General features: G+C 37.7%; 2 protein-coding genes across 3 annotated transcripts; both read left to right on the top strand.

Annotated features, from left to right (window-relative positions):
* Positions 1 to 1,635: 1,635 nt before the first annotated feature.
* slc16a9a (solute carrier family 16 member 9a) lies at positions 1,636 to 8,947 on the top strand. The gene is made up of 7 exons (XM_058748324.1): positions 1,636 to 1,754; positions 1,862 to 2,224; positions 2,592 to 2,837; positions 5,087 to 5,230; positions 6,117 to 6,212; positions 6,430 to 7,308; positions 7,502 to 8,947. The coding sequence occupies exons 3-7, from the start codon at positions 2,633 to 2,635 to the stop codon at positions 7,705 to 7,707; spliced, it is 1,530 nt and encodes a 509-aa protein (XP_058604307.1). The 5' UTR covers positions 1,636 to 1,754; positions 1,862 to 2,224; positions 2,592 to 2,632; the 3' UTR covers positions 7,708 to 8,947.
* A 3,014-nt stretch (positions 8,948 to 11,961) lies between these two features.
* LOC131523568 (nuclear apoptosis-inducing factor 1-like) lies at positions 11,962 to 13,888 on the top strand. 2 transcript variants are annotated; one of them, XM_058750052.1, is made up of 2 exons: positions 11,962 to 13,239; positions 13,467 to 13,888. In XM_058750052.1, exons 1-2 carry the CDS (start codon positions 12,840 to 12,842, stop codon positions 13,829 to 13,831), a joined length of 765 nt encoding a protein of 254 aa, XP_058606035.1. In that variant the 5' UTR covers positions 11,962 to 12,839; the 3' UTR covers positions 13,832 to 13,888. The 2 variants fall into 2 exon arrangements, with proteins under 2 accessions (XP_058606035.1, XP_058606033.1); XM_058750050.1 differs by having other exon boundaries at positions 13,464 to 13,888.
* Positions 13,889 to 19,788: the final 5,900 nt, after the last annotated feature.

Genomic DNA, 19,788 nt, shown 5'->3' with positions numbered 1-19,788 from the left:
ATATTTGGTACAGCCTTTGTTTGCAATTACAGAGGTCAAACGTTTCCTGTAGTTTTTCACCAGGTTTGCACACACTGCAGGAGGGATTTTGGCCCACTCCTCCACACAGATCTTCTCTAGATCAGTCAGGTTTCTGGCCTGTCGCTGAGAAACACGGAGTTTGAGCTCCCTCAAAGATTCTCTATTGGGTTTAGGTCTGGAGACTGGCTAGGCCACGCCAGAACCTTGATATGCTTCTTACAGAGCCACTCCTTGGTTATCCTGGCTGTGTGCTTGGTCATTGTCATGTTGGAAGACCCAGCCTCGACCCATCTTCAATGCTCTAACTGAGGGAAGGAGGTTGTTCCCCAAAATCTCGCAATACATGGCCCCGGTCATCCTCTCCTTAATACAGTGCAGTCGCCCTGTCCCATGTGCAGAAAAACACCCCCAAAGCATGATGCTACCACCCCCATGCTTCACAGTAGGGATGGTGTTCTTGGGATGGTACTCATCATTCTTCTTCCTCCAAACACGTTTAGTGGAATTATGACCAAAAGTTCTATTTTGGTCTCATCTGACCACATGACTTTCTCCCATGACTCCTCTGGATCATCCAAATGGTCATTGGCAAACTTAAGTCGGGCCTGGACATGTGCTGGTTTAAGCAGGGGAACCTTCCGTGCCATGCATGATTTCAAACCATGACATCTTAGTGTATTACCAACAGTAACCTTGGAAGCGGTGGTCCCAGCTCTTTTCAGGTCATTGACCAGCTCCTCCCGTGTAGTTCTGGGCTGATTTCTCACCTTTCTTAGGATCATTGAGACCCCACGAGGTGAGATCTTGCATGGAGCCCCAGTCCGAGGAGATTGACAGTCATGTTTAGCTTCTTCCATTTTCTAATGATTGCTCCAACAGTGGACCTTTTTCACCAAGCTGCTTGGCAATTTCCCGTAGCCCTTTACAGCCTTGTGGAGGTGTACAATTTTGTCTCTAGTGTCTTTGGACAGCTCTTTGGTCTTGGCCATGTTAGTAGTTGGATTCTTACTGATTGTATGGGGTGGACAGGTGTCTTTATGCAGCTAACGACCTCAAACAGGTGCATCTAATTTAGGATAATAAATGGAGTGGAGGTGGACATTTTAAAGGCAGACTAACAGGTCTTTGAGGGTCAGAATTCTAGCTGATAGACAGGTGTTCAAATACTTATTTGCAGCTGTATCATACAAATAAATAGTTAAAAATCATACATTGTGATTTCTGGATTTTTTTTTTTAGATTATGTCTCTCACAGTGGACATGCACCTACGATGACAATTTCAGACCCCTCCATGATTTCTAAGTGGGAAAACTTGCAAAATAGCAGGGTGTTCAAATACTTATTTTCCTCACTGTATATATATATATATATATATATATATATATATATAATTTTAGTTTTAAACGTTAGCATTTTAAATCAAAATACAATAATGTAGGCTATTATTATTATTATTAAAAACCTAAAGAAACCAAAAGTAACAGAGACTCAGTCGTTCTTTGCTTGGCCGGTTGATCTCTCCGTGACTCACGAGTCCGGCCGGTGAGAACAGCTTCAAACCGGTTCTTTATTTCACGGGATAGAAGAGCGCATGCTGAGAAAAGTACATGCCCATGCACTGGCTGTAATGTCCAACCTCACACTGGTGCCTTATCAAATACAGAAGATTACAAATGGCGTTGTAATGTTGAACGCACCTCTGCTGTAATCACTTCTCTCTGCTCCTATGCTGGTAAGGCGCAACTCTTAAAAGAACTAAATATTCTCTAATAAGCATATGCACAATAAAGTATTGACGTGAATGTTTTACTATGGAATAAAATAGCTGTAAAATATTAGGTGGCGAACTGCAGTTGAGGAGAAACTTCAGCGCGCTTCCATTGCACCGCTCTGCGCGCGCTGGAGGTGAAGATGCATCCGCGCGCTGCTAATGGCACCGGTTCTTCTCACGACTGCGGGATGTCATATATGTAATGGACGAATTTAAATAAAACAGGGCGATAGGAAGGCAGTCCAGTCAGTGGTCTCTCCACCTTGGAGGTGTGGTCTCTTTCCATAAGCGTTCAAAACTAGGCGGCGCGCGATGCTGAGCGCGAGAAGGTATTCAGCAGGGAAGCGCGTGAGTCTGGCCTGGTCTACCAGGCACGAGCGGTTCAGAGCACCGCGCTCTCCAAGCAAGAGCGACATCCACATCCACCTGCCGTAAGTTCCACAGTTTTATGTTTTAAGTTATAATTTTCACATCTTATTCGGATAGTTGACAAATAACATAGGTTTATCATAGGTTTAGATTCGTTTGAATAAGCAAAAGTGAATATTTTAGTTGTAGCCTAGTAACTGGTTAACATTATACGTTTTCACCGTTTTTAATCACCTGTTAACTTTTTGCAGTTCAGTTTCTATTATATATTGACCTTTTTGTATACAATGAAACCTAAAAAATTTGTATAAAGTTTAAATATGGGATTGCAGATTATATATTACATAAATGATAGCATGTCACACTGCTGTCACTGTGACATGTGAGCTACACACTATCAAACTAATGTTTCTCTCTTTCTTTCTGAAGGTCTGTGTGTCAAGTGAAGTCAGCGAAGATCAGTGCTGAGAATGGGTGCTGTAAAGGTTGAAGGTGCTTTAGATGGTGGATGGGGATGGATGATTGTGGTGGCCTCTTTCATGGCCCAGTTCCTGTCCTTTGGATCCCCCCAGTCCGTCGGGGTGTTGTACCCCGAGTGGCTCAGTGCCTTCCAGGAGGGAAAAGGCATGACGGCTTGGGTCGGATCCATGGTGTCTGGTGTGGCACTCATCACCAGTGAGTAATGATCATTTCTCTTTCTTGTGTGTGTGAGCGAAAAAGAGATAAAGAGAGTGTGCAGGTTTCCTAATAAAAAGCAGCCTGTGCAAACAGCAAGAGTTCTGATGCTGTTATGTAATGCACATTATCACACATGCTGACAAATGAGTGTTCAACGTTTTGAAACAGCACAAGACGAAAAGAAATAGCTCATAACAAGTGAACACGAATAATTAACTTTGCAAGCAAAACTGTAATGTAAGTTTTACATCCACTGGATTTTTTTTAGATTTATGCTATAAACAAGAAAAAAGCAATTATGGTAACACTTTACAATGACTCATTAAAAATGAACTATGTGCAGTATATTTTTTACAGCATTTATTAACCATTGTTTATGTTACAATGTTTATTGTTTGTTCATGTTAGTAGAAATTAACATTTACTAAGATTAATAAATGCTGTAAAAATATAGTTATATAATGTTAACAAAGGAAACTTTATTGTAAAGTGTTACCACAATTATGTGCCAGATAAAATAATTTCAAGATATTAATATCTCATGCAATTATTTTTCTCAAGTAAAAATGTCATGTTTTTGGTTGTTTACCTATTTTTAATAGACAAAAATTCTAAGACAAACCTGTTTTTTTGTCCTAAGTGTCCTACATCTAATCTGGCATAAAAATCACACACACTAAAAACATACTGTTCTTTATTCCCATAGAATGCTGCTGATTCAGTGTTCTAAAGCCCTCTTTCATAAAAAGACATGCTGACAGACAGAGAAATGACCTACTTGTTTACATTACAGTTGTATACATGTCGGTCATTGCTGTCGGGATTGCAGGGGTCAAACTGACAAGTCCAGCAGAACATCCTCTAAACTTTACTTACAAGAGAGAGAAAGGGCAGAAAGACAGAAACATAGTCACCTTTTGTGAGCTAGAGTAAAAGTTCACACAGGCTGAATGTGCGTGTGTAAATGTGTCTCTGTGTGAGTGTTTGGGTTTCAGAGGTGTCAGGTTTTGTTTACAGACATAGCTGTATAGTCCATCGTCACAGTAGGGAAAGTCATGACTGGACAGGACTGTCAGGGACATGGGTGTGTGTGTGTGTTTGTGAGCATGAGTAGCTTGTGTTTGTGTGCTCTGGTCATGCTGATTCAGAAGAAGAGGGATTTACTGAGCTGGCCTGTGAAACAAAAAACAAACACACACATTTCTTATTCAGTACTGTCTAGTAGGAGATATCTATCATGCTCCAATTGATTTCTGATCCGACACCCTGTGAAAGGGCAACAGAGCAGATAGTTGTCCTCTTCACTGATTATATTGGCTACTTTATAAATTATTGTTTCATTTTGCTTGATAGAGTTCTGGTTGTTTTGGGTTGGATGGTTTTGGTTCAGCTGTATCTTTGTCCATCCATACTGATATTGCTGGTCAGTATAGAGCCCTAGGTTGTAAAGGTTTATATCTTTGTAGTGTTGTTCAACATTCAACTGGCTGGTGTTGAGTAATAGTAAGTGTGTTTGAGGGCATTTGGCAGTGATGTTAGATGATATAATGTATCCCATACCAGACAGTACAGAACCTAATGAGCCGTCAAAATAAAGAGTGAAATGATTTAGTCTGGATGGCACAAACACACACACTGTTCCCACTAGATGCTCTCCAGAGTCCAGCCATTTTGGCTATATTAGGGGCAACCCAGTGCTGAGTCATTTGTTATTTCTAATGATAGATAGACAAACATTCTCTTCAGCACTATAGTATGACGGTCTATTTTAGCATCTGTTAAGACTGAGTTGGAGTGAGGGTCCCTTTAATAGGACAAAATGGTTGTTGGTCCTGTGAGGGGACTTATAACATGTTACCAATAATTTATTCTGTAATAAATCTTAATATAAGGGTCATCATAGTATGCTCTCAATAGTATGTATACTTAGCCTACATTTATATTATTCAGGATTTCAGGTTATGTTCATTGCCAAGACAAATAATGTGCATTTTGTGTTGCCTTTGCATTGGTGCTTTAGCAAAATAGTGAATAATTTAAATAACAGTGCAAGGTAAATAAACTAAAACACAATGATTCAGATCAACTGAAAAGATTCAAAATATAAAGCAGCACAAATTGTACCTAAGTGCATAAGGCAAAGATAACTTGAATGGGTTTTTATTGTTTGGTAGGCTGTCAAATTTGTGGTGTGGATTATTTATTTTGCATTCAGTAAGATATGGTTTCTGTTTCTCTCTCTGTAGGTCCGGTGTGCAGTGCTTGTGTGGATAATTTTGGTGCACGGCCAGTAACCGTCTTCAGCGGTGTGATGGTGGCTGGAGGTCTGATGCTGAGTGCTTTTGCTCCAAGCGTGTCCTTCCTCATCTTCTCCTATGGCATTGTTGTCGGTAAGATAATAAAAGCATCATTAGCATTGAATGAATAGCAGTTTGCCGGTAGAAACAGATGCATTTGTGTCAGGTTTTTTTTTCAAAGCTTATGAATATGCCTTGTATTTATCTTCTCACATCATACTATTCGTAGAAAGTGGTATGTGTTTATGTCCAGGATTTTCAGTAAATGCAGGAAGCGCTGAACAGTTTTTATAATGTTAGAGTGTGTCAGGGTTGCTATTAATTATGATTATACAACTTTTATAAATTTTGAAACCATGGTACCATCATTGTTTACAGTGCCGACCTTTGGTCATACTCACCAACTCTCTGAACATACGCAGAAATGTGCTACTTACAGATATGATTGCATGATCAAGTTCAGTGGAGTTACTTTACATACAACAGGGTCATCCCTATCATTTCACTTACTTTGTTGCCTCAATCAGAGGCAATTGTTTCACTATTAATTCTGGCTCATCAGCTTCATACATACTTAAGGATAGTTCACCCAAAAATCATTAATTACTCACCCTCACATCGTTCCAAACCCATAAGACCTTTGTTCATCTTCGGAACACAAATTAAGATATTTTTGATGAAATCCGAGAGCTTTCTTATAGGTTAAAGCTCTTTATAGGTCTTATAGGTTTGGAACGACATGAAGATGAGAAATTAATGACAGAATTTTCATTTTTGGGTGAACTATACCTTTAATTACCTACATCTCATCCTCACTGGCAGTCACAATGCTGACAAGACCTATAAATGTATATTTCTATTAAGGTTTTTTAGACTGACATTAAATTTATAGTTACAGAGATTTTAAATGTGTAAATACTGTTGTGAAATGCTACATTCATGTTGCATTCAATAGTATATTTATGTTTCTTTGTTTAAGGCATTGGCTGCGGACTTGTCTACGCTGCCACACTGACCATAACCTGCCAGTACTTTGACAAGAGGCGTGGCCTAGCACTGGGCATTGTCACCACAGGTGTGGAATGGAATAAATTGTGTATTATTATATTTTATTGGTACTTTAATTTTCATTGAATAACTATCATAACCATTTTTGGCTTCATGAATATTAAGTGAAACAAATACAAAAAAAGAGAAATATTTCCCTTTCATTTGAAAACATAAAAAATGTTGCAGATAGCAAAAAGCAGTGATTTTGTTTTCTTTAGTTTAATTCTGTTCACTCTTCTCAGGCACAAGTTTGGGCGGGTTCACTTACGCCACACTCCAGAATGAGCTCATTGAGTTGTTTGGATTGGAGGGCTGCCTGCTTATCATTGGAGCGCTGGCGCTCAACTTGATGGCATGTGCTGGGCCAATGCGACCTTTGAACTTACCTGGTTACTACCTAAAACAGAGAGCTGCTCTACAGCGTACAGAGGAACCAGAAGCACTCTACACCAAACCTACTGCCATTATCATTGACTCTGATCTCAAAACCACACCTAGCTCAGCCGATAACACAACCACCATTAAGCTTTTGATCCTCAAGGAACCCACTGAGTTGCAAGAGAGTGAAGGCGAAAGAAAAGGTGGGATACTGTCCGGTTCAATAGTAGCCCAAGCCATCAAGAAGCGAATGCGTCCCTATGGACGGTACCTGTGTGAGACTGTAGAGCTCCTACAGGACCGTGTCTTCGTGGCTTTCTGCATCGCCATTTTCCTGTTCAGCTTAGGGGCGTTCCCACCTGTGCTCTTCATGGAGGACGTAGCCCAGAGCGAGGGGCTTATCGACGGGATTGCACTTATACCCCTTGTCTCCATCGTTGCAATGACAACAGGCATCGGTAAGCTGGTCCTGGGCATCCTGGCAGATACGCAATGGGTGAACAGCTTGTACCTGTACGCCCTGACACTGACAGGAACAGGAGTGGCTCTGCTTCTAATTCCTGTGTCTAAAAGTTACATGGGTCTGCAAGTTCTGTCAGCTGTGGTTGGATTTTTCTCAGGGAACTGGTCTCTCACATCCTACATCACTACCAATATCGTGGGCCTTGAACGACTCAGTCAAGCTCACGGCATTCTCATGTGCTTCGGAGGGTTTGGAATCACCCTTGGGCCACCTGTTGTAGGTAAGAAGCAGCTAATGAACACAAGCATGGTTAAAATTGAAGACAAAAGCTTGCATGAACAGAAAAGTACTAAAGAAAAAACACAGAAGAAAATATATATATTCCTTGTAGGTTCCACCAATGGAGTGATTTTCACTGTGGAGAGTTTTCAAACACTTTTACCGATGGTGTCTCTGTTTTTCTTTTCTTACAGGTTGGTTCTTTGACTGGACTCAGTCATATGACTTGGCATTCTACTTCAGTGGCACTTGTGTTTTAGTATCTGGTTTGTTTCTGTTCTTGGCCACTCTGCCTTGCTGGAACAGGACGTCAGAGGAGGGAAATTCTCCTGCAAAAGAGGACGTCAACACTTCTCAACAGCCCACTCTTGATTGTGACAAAGTAGCCTCTGTGGCTTGAACAATATCTTAAAGGTCTTTAACTGACCTTGGCCTTAACAATCTGGTGAACGTGTAGAAGATTGTCTTCCTTTTCTTATGGTTTTCTTACCTGGTATGGTTTTGCCAGGGGACTACTCATGGTGCCAAATTTTTATTTTGTTCAGTGCGAAAAGGTTTTATAGATGGCCCACGAACCTTGTCATTTATGAGAGGGCGTATTCATTTTTCTTAGATGCTTATAAAGACTGCCTCATTTTTGAGGCTTATATATAGCAGAAGTGGTTTGCTAATAGTATATTCAGTAGATTTTTTACTGGACACAGAAGCTGTTTTTTGTAGATCTTGATCACTTGAATTGTGTAAACTTTACTTTCTTAGATGGTCTCACTGTGTTGCACGTGGATATCACCAACCTGTGAACATGCATTTCCATTAATGAGAACATTTCTGACCGAAAGCTTTAGAGAATTATATAATTTGTGAATAGGTCTTTTTTCACTGCACTTACCATGAAAAGCATTTAAAAAAAATACAAATCCAAAGATTTCTTTTGTTATTTGTGGGGTAACAAGGACTTGGAATTGCACTTTAATGCACTCTTAAATAGTAACTGCACATTATATTTCTATTTTTGTCACTTTTGAACAGTTTTGCAACAGTTTCCTGTGCATTATCTGCTTTTATTGTCTGTGATACCAAAGTGACAAAAAATTTCATTTAAGGCCTTGTTTTTAAATTGACTAGCTTTAGCCACATTTCCTTTAAAAACATACCTCAGCATGTTCTGCATCTTTAATTGTTAGTCATTTAGAAATATAAGAACATGCTGATGAAAAAATTCCCAAAAATTAAAAAAAAAAAGCTACAAAGAGAAAATAATTTGATTCTGTGACCTGCAACGTATGTGTATGTGTGCGCCTAATACAGTCATCCTCCACAATTTTTCAACAGGCTGGTCCCTGACAACACTGTCTTTTATTACTGTATATGTGAAATGCCAGTGTCATTATTTCATGTCAGTATATGTTGTAGAACTGTAATATATTATGTATAAATGAATGTTAAGAAAAGGTCACTTTTGACCAAAGACTTGCTTTGTGTCTTGAGTAAACATTTTGACAGGGTGCAAAATTATTCTATATAAAATGTAACACTGTCCCCCTATATGCTATATGATGTATCTGTCTTGTTGTTTTATTGCAGTGAGTTTGTTTTTTACAATACTATGTTAATTTTAAGTGACAATAAAAAGATTTATGACAAACATCCTTGTTCTATCATTAATATCAGTAACCACCTTTTCCTTGCAGGAAAGCCAAAGGAAACAGTTTTCTCATTGAGTGTCTCATTTTCACTTCCTGAGAAATCTTGTTGAGAGTTGTTGGTTTTTCAGCTTTGGAAGAGCGACTGTCAGAGTATGAGAAACCCAAATCATCCACTGACAACTTTAAAATCTCATTTCATCATTTACCTTTACAAGCTTGATCTGTTCATCATTTCTTCTGCAAGTGACACATAAATGTGTGTGTGAGGGTCAGGTTTTGTCTACATTTTGGAGAACAAATACCTTAAAGACTTGTTTAATAACCCTGCAAATGATTAGAATTGAAAATAACAGCTTCATTTTGAAAGGTGCATCAAACTCCCCATAGCCAACTGAATCTGATGAACTGGTTTAGCGTGACAATGGTTTCTGGATTTTTCAGTAACTGTCTGTTGCTGATATAGCACGCAGTCAGTTCTGTTCATATTAGATCATTTAATGACAGCTTCCTGGTTCCTTTGTCGAGTCTGTAAATCTCATTGATAATTTGCATTATAAGACACACAAACAGTTTGCTATAATCAGTGAAGATCTGTAACAGTAATGTAATATCTCTGAATTATGTTTATTTGTGGGATTTATTTACCAGTCCCAATATTTACCAGCTGTATATGCTGGTGTGTGTGCTGTTAGCGACAGGAAATGTACCTTGTCATGTTGTTGCATACAAGACATTACTATTAGCATGTTCCTTTTGGAGCAGTGGAAAAATAACAGGCGGACAGACAGTGAGTGAGTGGGAGTGTGTGTGTGACAGAGAGAGATATGCCTTTATGTATTTTTAATATGGACTGTCTGGTCGCTCAGTAAACAAACCTTTAAATACATCCATGCTATTAATACTCTGGCCTCTAATACACCCTCCCATAGCACATGGCCAAAAGCAGAAATTATTATTGCCTACCAATAACACATAGAAGTATATATACAAACTGATTAAGTTTGAACAGAAATAAGAGTTTGATTATAAGGTCTGTAATGAGAAGATAATGAGAATCATCCTGATACAAAGTTCAAAACATCTGTATTATTAAATACAACAGAAAATACACCCATGAGAATATCTGCATACATGCATTTTTATATGCAATTTTAATAAATATTAAAATATGCATAAAAAATTGAGCAATGGCACCCTCTTTAGGATAAATGTAGTATCCTACATTTTATGTCCTACACTGAAGTCCTAAGATACGAAACGATTGGTTTGTGCGAGAAACTGAACAGTATTTTTAACTCTGATACACCGCAATGTCCAACCATCCTGAGCTCATCCACAACATCCGGCGTGTGACGCGTAACGGCTCTGGAACATATATATTTTACAATACTATGTTATTGTAACCCTGTATATATATATATATATATATATATATATATATATATATATATATATATATGTAGTATCTTATATATATATATATATATATATATATATATATATATACATAGAAACTTAGGTATCGCGGTCCATAGAAACCGTCGCTAATGAGGCATCTATGTATATATTTCTATGTGCAGGTTGACGAATCACGCGCCAGATGTTGTGAGTCGGACATTGAGGTTTATCAGAGGTAAAAAAATATATAAATACTGTTCTACAGACTGTAATATATACAGACTGCAACGGTTTGAGTTAAAAATCTTCTTTGTGTTCTACCGAAGAAACAAAGTCACCTACATCTTGGATGCCCTGGGGGTAAGCAGATAAACAAATTTTCATTTTTGGGTGAACTATCCCTTTAAAGTTTATAAGGTTAAAGTTAATATTCAGTAAAAGTATAATATTCGCATATAAGTTTTTTTTTTTTTTTTTTTTAACAACTACTGCAATGATACAAAAGCAAACATATTTGAAATTTAACAGAAGTAGCATCCCTTACGAAAATTAATCATGGTTTTATTGTAGTAAAATTGTAATAACCGTTTACTTATTTTTTGGCATATTGATTACCATTTGTATAACCATTATAATTGTAGTAAAACAATGGTTAATTTTCTTAAGGAATGTTTATTTAATGCTTTCAATAACAACTAGAGAATTTCAACGGTTTACCTCAGTTTCCTTTCAGCGCCTCTATTTCTATAATCTTATCAAGTCTCATTAAACAGTATTGTGCTTGAGCCTTCCATCAAAGATCTCAAGACAAAAATGCTTACCTTTCTGTCACTTAAGAATTCTATTAAGAATGTGCACTCATGAACTGTTGTGTCAATTGATAAATCTAAGCATTGCATTGCAGGTGATCAGGGCCGGAGTGGGATCAATTTTCAGCCCGGGAGTGTAATGCTCAAGACCAGCCCACCACCTATCCCCATCCAATCCCCTCCCACCGTGGTGGAATCTGGATAAATGAAGTGACAGATCTGTTCTTACTATCCTGTTATATTTATTTTTGACATGTTTCAATAAAAAATATGAATAATGTAAATATGGCCATAAATATCAATAACAAATCACATTGCAACAAGTAGTCCAACTGTTACATTATGAAAAAATGGTTTGCATTCAAATGAAAATAGAGTAGTGCAGTAAGAAATATACTTTGTATATATATGAAATATATTGTTTTTTTTATATCCACGTCAATGTAATAAATAAAATAATGAAATAAATTATATGAAACATTTCTGCAACAAAACTGTAACATTTAAAAAAAAAAAAAAAAAAAAGTTTCAAAATTGAAAGCTGCCAAGCAGTCATCAATAACTAAGTGGAAAATCAGTAAGCATCTCGAAAGAAAGAAAGAACAGGCTAAAATCACTTACATTTAATTGAAACAGACAATCAATAGAAAAAAACTGAATAAAACTGAATACTAAACCGAATAAAAAAAAACCTTCAATGTAAGTCAGTTTGGATAAAAGCGTTCGCCAAATGCATAACTGTAAATGTTGAGTGTACGTTGAGTGTACCTTGAGTCGCCAGTTCACGTGTGCTCGTTTGTCTTCTTGAAAAAATATTTGTCAGTTTGGCACATTTGGCCGTGTCATCCTCCAATGCCTTTCTTTTTTTTTTAACCTGGCTTTTTTTTTTTACTATCCATTTTATTCTTCCCGCGATTAGCGCACTCTCGCTAACTCACACCACACAGCATTAATGATTTCGGTTTGTCTCCATGGCAACGACCTGGGACACGCGCTTGTGTAGAGGGAGATAGAGGGCGAATTCCCTATGCCCTACTCCCTTCGAAGGGCAGAGCCCTTGAAGTGTGTTCTTTGAAGGGTGTAGGGCAGAGGTCCCCAACCACCGGGTCGCGACCCACTACCGGGCCGTGGAAGAATTCCTACCGGGTCGCGAGAAAGTTCTGGGGAAAATGTGTATAGATATGACGCTCTGTTATTTATTGTGCGTAAATGATTTTTCTAATTACTCTTTATTTTCGTTGTATGCGATTGATATAGAGTAGCAATTTGACGATGGTTAAATTAGTAAATAAAAGATTGCTCTGATCTGTCATAGGGCTTAAACGGATCGCAGTTGATCCGTGATATACGGACCAGGGTAGGGTTGCACCAGTCATTCGTAAGTTCTTACATAAATTAGAACATTACGTCCACACTAGAGGCTTAGTAACTACTTGCTAGTTTGTAACTAAATTTGTACTTACGTCGGTTGCACCAGTTGTTTGTAAGGCAGGACGTAGCTAGTAGTCCGTAAGCTCTCCGTAAAGTAATGTGTAGTCGCATAGAATGACGTATATGTTTCTTACCCAATCAAACGCCTTCAAATTGTTAGACTGAACTCCGAGTAAATTGAACCTGAAAAAAGACGTTAACGTCTAACGTTTAAGTCATCAAAATCAAGCAAACTTTTAATCGAAGGTATGGAAGAGAAAAGAAACAGGAAGAAAAATTTCAGTCATGAAGAAATTCTCATTTTAATTGATGGATACAAAGAAAACAAAACAGTCATTGAAAGCAAATTAAACTCGTCTGTTACAAACCGGAAAAAATGTGAGATTTGGCAGGACATAACAAACAAAATAAACGCAAAAGGCTTTGAGCAGAGGGAGGTAAAGGAATTGAGGAAGAAGTGGAGCGACCTTAAGACACAAGCAATTGAGGACTTTCCTCGCACTAAACATGTCCCCACTGGAGGTGGTCCGAGACCAGAGCCTGGCCCGTATTCAACCGTTATCCTAGAAATAATCGGCGACAACTCACCCACCGTCTGTGGAATCACTGGAGTTGAAAGTGGAATTGAAGCCGCAGACATGGCTCAAAGTATAAATACTTTATTACTAAGTTTTATTCTTATTAAGGTCATTTTGACTTTCTGACTCGCAGTTGCGAGAGAACAGTCAGTGACGTTGTTGTTGTTATTATTATTATTATCACTATTTATTATCAACATCACTATTTTCTACCCTGTGATTTAAATGCACACAATGTTGTAAAGTAAAAAACAAACAAACAAACAAACAAACGAGGTCTTGTTTATCCACCAGCAGGCGTTATTGCATCAAGTCAGCCAACACCAGGAACTTGCGCTGAAAACATCGTACTGCCAGCGTCAACAGGAGATCCTCCTGTCCTTCATGCAGACCATCCAGGGAGCACACAAGACAAAGAACTGCCACCTTCAGTCGAAAATGCAAGGAAAAGGAAGCGTGCAAATGAGCTGGATGATGACATAAACTATAACCGCTGCAAGCTTCTCAAGCTTGAATGCGCAAAAGTAGAAGAGGAGATCCTGAAAATAAAAAGTGAACGCAAAAAAATAGACCTAGAAAATGTGAAAATAAACCTGGAGATCATTAAATTACAAGAGGAATTAAAGCCTCATGGCTACACCTTCAACGTTGTTGAAATGTAGTGTCATATTGACAGATTCAATTCTTTGTTAAAGGCCAGTATTAAAGTATTGTTAAAGTATGTAATTTTTGAGACCTACTGTTCATTATTAAATGTAATTGCTGTTCGTAACATTTTTAAAAATATTTATTATTCTTAGTTTAATATAGTTTTTTTTCTGTATGATTACTGTATTTATTTGGTATGCATACACCACACAATAAATTTGACAAGAAAAGTAAAAAGAAAAAATATATTTTTTACTTTCAACAGAACACCTTTGCTGCTCTCTCTGGCTCCATTGCAATTCCTAATGAGGACAGTTGATTCAAAACTTGTACTTCGTTTGACATATTATCCTGTCTAAACAGATAAACAAATAATCAAAGAAAAATAAATCTGCTGTAACACAGGCCTACCCCTGTGAAGACATGACCACCTCCTTTTTAGAACACCAATACTTCTTTCAACTGTTACTCGTGTCTTGGTATGTGCAGAATTGTATTTTTCCTCTGCTTGCGTGGACGGATTTAAGTATGGTGTCATCAGCCACTTTTTAAGTGGGTATGCAGAATCACCCAGCAGAATGCCACTATACTGGCCAGAATCAAATTTGTCATGGATGTTTGATCTCCTCAGGATAAAGCTGTCGTGCTTTGAACCAGGCCATCTAACGACACAGTTTAAAAAACATAAATTTGGGTCACAGATGACTTGGGTGTTTAGAGAATGAAAGCCCTTCCTATTAACAAAAGCATTCTCATCAACTGTGGGTGCTTTTATTTTTATCTGTGTACCATCAATGCAGCCAATGACATCAGGGAAACCGGCAATGGCATGGAATTTTTGCCTGTTTGTATTTTGTCCGTTAATGCTTGGCATGCATATGTAGGTTCTCATATGGCGACACAGGGCAAGTGACACCCTGCGGATCACTCTACACACTGTAGATTTATGAATCTGGATGCTGTCGCCTACTAAATTCTGCATTGATCATGTTGCGTAATAGCGTAAAGCGACGCACACTTGTAGGCTGGGGGAGAGAGCGCCGTTTCGGTCTGTGTCGTGTTGAATATCAGACGCTATCAAGTCTGTTATGCGCAGTATTCCCTCTCTTTTAAGGCGAGACACTGCAGGTGAATAGGGTAAAAAAATTAACTAATAGTTATCGCCTTACTTACGTAGTTGATTGATTACATTGATAATTGCAAACATTTTTTGTATTACAAGTTTTCTAAAATGTTAGGTTTAAATATGCAAATGAGGCATTATTTAATGAAATATGCACTAATTTGCATACATTTCTAGTACAAAAATCTAAACACTGGATGAAGTCAGTTTCAAAATTCTTGTTTAATTTTTTTGACATATTATAATCAAAAGTTTTTACAGAGGGAATTTTGGGTATCTCATTTTGTCACTTCATAATTCAGAAAATACTTAGAACAGACAGAAAACACTTTATTTTGACAATTTTGGGGCGATTAAAATGTTGTATATAATCAAGCAAATTATATATAAACAAATCCCTCTGTAAAAACCTTCAGGATATAGACAGGAATAAAAATGTAAAGTTTGGTGTGTCTAAGTGCTACTGAAGTGGAGATTTATGGCTCAGTGTAGGAGAAAAAACTCATTTTGAGAAAACGGCCTTTAAAAATATGTATTGTAATTGAAATCTATTGACACAAATAGATAAAGTGCTATAAAAGAAACACTTAACAGTGTCTTTTGGATGTTTTCGTTCTACTAGTCTGAAAAAACACTTTATGAAAAACCAAAAAGCCCAAAATCTCAAAATTGACAGGTGCATAAAAAAACAGTGTTTTTGCCTGTAGTGTCTCCCCTTAAAGCGCAAACGAGCATATATGTCCACATCATCATAAATATCCAAAGGATGATGTCTGTCTCGTAAAATTCGTCTACGAACATGCGGTTCTTCATTATCGATCATCGATGTGATCTAATCTGGCTGCCATCTCTTTTTGACCGTTATTCATGGGTAGAGGCTTCCGTAAATATTTAGTTGGAACGTAGTTACGTTTAAACTAAGTTTACTGGTGCAACGCCAAAATATTTAGTAGTGCGTAAGTTGTAACTTAGTGTCTTTTTACGTCGCAACTAGGCTACGTTGTAACTTGCGCACAGCTGGTGCAACCGGCCCCGGTCCAGACCCCACCGTTCGGCATGTGATTCGCAGATTAATTTGCCAATTCACACGTTCAATCTATTTAAAACCACAGGAAGAAACGAAACAGAACTCAATTCGTTACTTGCGCGCTGTACTCGCACACACCCGAGTTGATTCCTCTTTCATGTATTCATGTAGTTTTAAACCATGAAGGTGAGCCAATGGATATCACACAAGCAACGTGCAAACTTTGCGCAATAGTTATGCCGGTGAACGTCTTAACTTCAGTCATACAGAAAGTGAAAGTAAAAAAAACTGACGGAGTTTTCTAACGCTGCATTAACAGCGCATATTATCTCAGAGACAAGAGACGAATCTACTTCAACATGTGCTGATAACAGTATAAATGAATAGAGCTGTTTTAAAGACCCTATCCACAACAACAACATCAACTAGTAAACTAGAGGTTTTCCCGGAAACGGCTGTTGGGCTGTACATTACACAAAGCAGCGCTGAGCTTACAAACGCTGCTTTATCAGGCATATAACTAGATTAAATGAAAATGACATCGAACATTTTCTAAAGACAGTTGTCCTTCAGAAATACAGTGATATAAAAACACCTGCGCCTCGTTTTGATTTTTAAAATCGTGCTCATGTTTATTCAACGAAGCCTTGGAAAATCGGTCAGTTTTGATATCATGGTGGGTCGCCACAAATAAATAAATGTATGTGAAACACATCCCACAGCACAACAACCTGAGCCCAACTTCATTACTCATCACTTTAACTTTAACTGCGTTTGTAGCCGGCGCCACTAACAAGACCGATAAACAAACACCGACCGGAAGTTAACTTAGGTCCAGGCGCGTGCGCCTGATGAAACCGTCTATAAGCGTTTGGAACTCCCTTGGTGAAGGGAATGACTGACAAAATGTTACCTTGACAACGCTGCGCGTGCGTGCAGCATTCAGCGCTCCAACAATTGTTGCAAATAAATATTTCTTCTTATTATTATTTTATTCAAATATTGTCTAACTGTGTCTTATTTACTATTAAACTTTTTTCAAACTAAACTTGCTAACAATACAGTCTTAAATCATATTTTTATCACTGACGAAAATATTTTGTATTACATAAAAATAAAGAAAAAATGTATTAGCTTATTCTACTTACGTTTGTATGTAAAGTCAAAATAAACCCCAACTTTGCTTTAAAATGCATCGCAAGATCTCCTAAGTGAAGATGATCACAAACGGAAATCACTTCCGTGAAGTGACCATCGCATGTTCCCTTCACTAACGGACTTCTGGAAGGGCCCTTCGTGAAGGGAATCAGTTGCTCACTTTCGTTTGGAACATCCCTACAAATGGCGTCCCCTTCCCGAAGTGCCCTTCAAGGGCGCAAAACGGGGCAGAGAGCGGCCCACCGGGAATTCTCCCGGTTCTCCCGATGGCCACTCCGGGACTGCAGGTGATGGTCACAATCGTTGAGGTGCACCCTTACCTGAGATAAGGGGTCAATAAAACGGACTCCCTCACAAATAATTTCGTGTTCACTTCGTTTCGCACCTAAAAAAATTATTGACGTTTGAGTGAGTGCGGGAACGTCTCTGGAAAAGCGGATTTTTAAAGCATTGACAGAGAGAGGCGGGCGTTATCAGACTGACTGGGTAATTAGCCAATCATAGCGATAAGAATATGATAGACAGGCGGCCATTATAATATCCACAGAGTAATTAGCCAATCACAGTAACATAGTTTAACATAATTTTAAACATAATATTTAATAATAATATTCATATTCATCATCATCATCATTATTAATAATCTGAAATCCAGCTATAGCCTGTGTTTTTCACTATAAATTGTCTGGCCATTTGTGTCTCTTACAGTTCCCTTGTTTTTCCAAGCGTTGTCATTCTTTACCCAGACTCCCGAGCCTAGCCACCTATCTTGCGCTATTATGAACAAAGAGGCCGCGAATTGGCGCGAAGTGATACGAAATAAAGTAGCGCCAACATTCAATATTGCCTTGATGATACTAAATACCGCGAATGATCAGAAGAGAATCGTGTAATAAATTTATAGTCATGTTCAGACAGCAACACCAGTGGGATGTTTTTTGTATGATTTTGATAATTATTTTTTTATAGGCTAATAAAGTGTCAGTGGTTTAAATAGTAAATGTGAAGATTAGCCTACAACTGGTGATTTTTTGAAATCTCATAAATGTCATCTATCCCTCTAAATTGCACATGAAGTATGATTTTGCTGCCAAGAAAAAAATAAATACTTTTTAAGGTAATTTAAAAACTTGTTGATTTAAACGACAACCTGTGGTCAGATAAACATGCTTGAGACACATATCTGTACTTATGAAAAAAAAAAAAAAAAAAAAAAAAATATATATATATATATATATATATATAGGCCTGTATATCATTCCAGGCCATTAGATAAAGTGCTAGGAGACATAACATCGAATGTACTATACATGTAACTAAATTACAACAGCCAATCTGTTCCTTTCATTTATGTGCTAACTTTCTGACATATTTACAAAAACTAAACGGCATCAAAACAATTTAGGTGTAGTGAAGAAATACAGATAAACAGATGCATAAGTGAGAACCTTATAGTATGGGCCAAGTGTACAGTTCCAGGAAAATTCATATTAAACTCATCTATCCTCTCTTCTCTTTACTTCTCCCTCTAAATCTCTGTTTTCCCTTTTACAACATTTGGTATCATCCCAATTGCCCATAAAAGAGATTTATTGATGTTCCACCCATGGATATGACATTACAAAGATACAGAACGGAACAGTAAACATTTATAATGTTTCAGAAAACCTAAAAATATATAACACCAAAATAAGATGTAGTCACATTCAATTCAGGCATTACAATCTATTTAGACAAGTTTAGGTAAATACAATCTTGCTGCTGAATGCAAATTTCAGATATTAATGAGAGCATACTTACACATGATAAAAGGTAAGATTTTATAATGGAATTCTGTCATTTAGAACAGTAGCCTATGTAAATAAAGTATGACTGTATAAGGGAATAAGAGACTTGTGTTTGAATCTCACTATTACAGATAAGACAAACCATTTTCCAGACAATGACAAGAATAATGGGAAATTATTTTATGATTCTGTCCAAAAAAAAAAGATTACTGGATATTTTTCTTTTGTTTAAGGATCTGATCTGCCTGCAAGGTTACAAGCACTCAGTCCTGTAAGCTGATTATGTTGATTAACTCTGCATTACTAAATCATGAATTGGAATAATCTTAAAGGAACACTCCACTTTTTTTGGAAATAGGCTCATTCTCCAACTCCCCCAGAGTTAATAAATTGAGTTTCACCGTTTTGGAATCTATTCCGCAGGCGCAGTGATATGCCACGGCAAGCACCACTCACATTTTCTTTAGGAAATGTACACATCTATTTCCACATGCGCTGCGTGATATCACTGCGCCTACTGCGGCCATGTTACGGCAACAAACTTCCTGGATTATTACGCCGGAATGGGAGTAGCCTATAGTTCATTTGGTCATTTCTGAACGCGATGCTACTGGTCTAATTGGATTCATTGATCTATGCTAAGCTATGCTAAAAGTGCTATCGCTAGACCCGGAGATCGGCTGAATAGATTCCAAAAAGGTAAAACTCAATTTTCCTTTAAAATGTGGATGCTCTTACCATTGAGAATGCACTTGAAAAAAAAAAAAATATATAATAATAATGGATTGTACCAGAACCCCTTTTTCATACAAACATATTACTCATGTTATGTGACAGACAGGTGAGTTACAAGGCCTGACATCAGATCAACAATCT

This window comes from Onychostoma macrolepis, chromosome 17, assembly GCF_012432095.1.
Source record: "Onychostoma macrolepis isolate SWU-2019 chromosome 17, ASM1243209v1, whole genome shotgun sequence".
Lineage (NCBI taxonomy): Eukaryota > Metazoa > Chordata > Actinopteri > Cypriniformes > Cyprinidae > Onychostoma > Onychostoma macrolepis.
The sequence above is the reverse complement of the archived record's forward strand: the minus strand, read 5'-3'. Positions and strand labels throughout refer to the sequence as shown.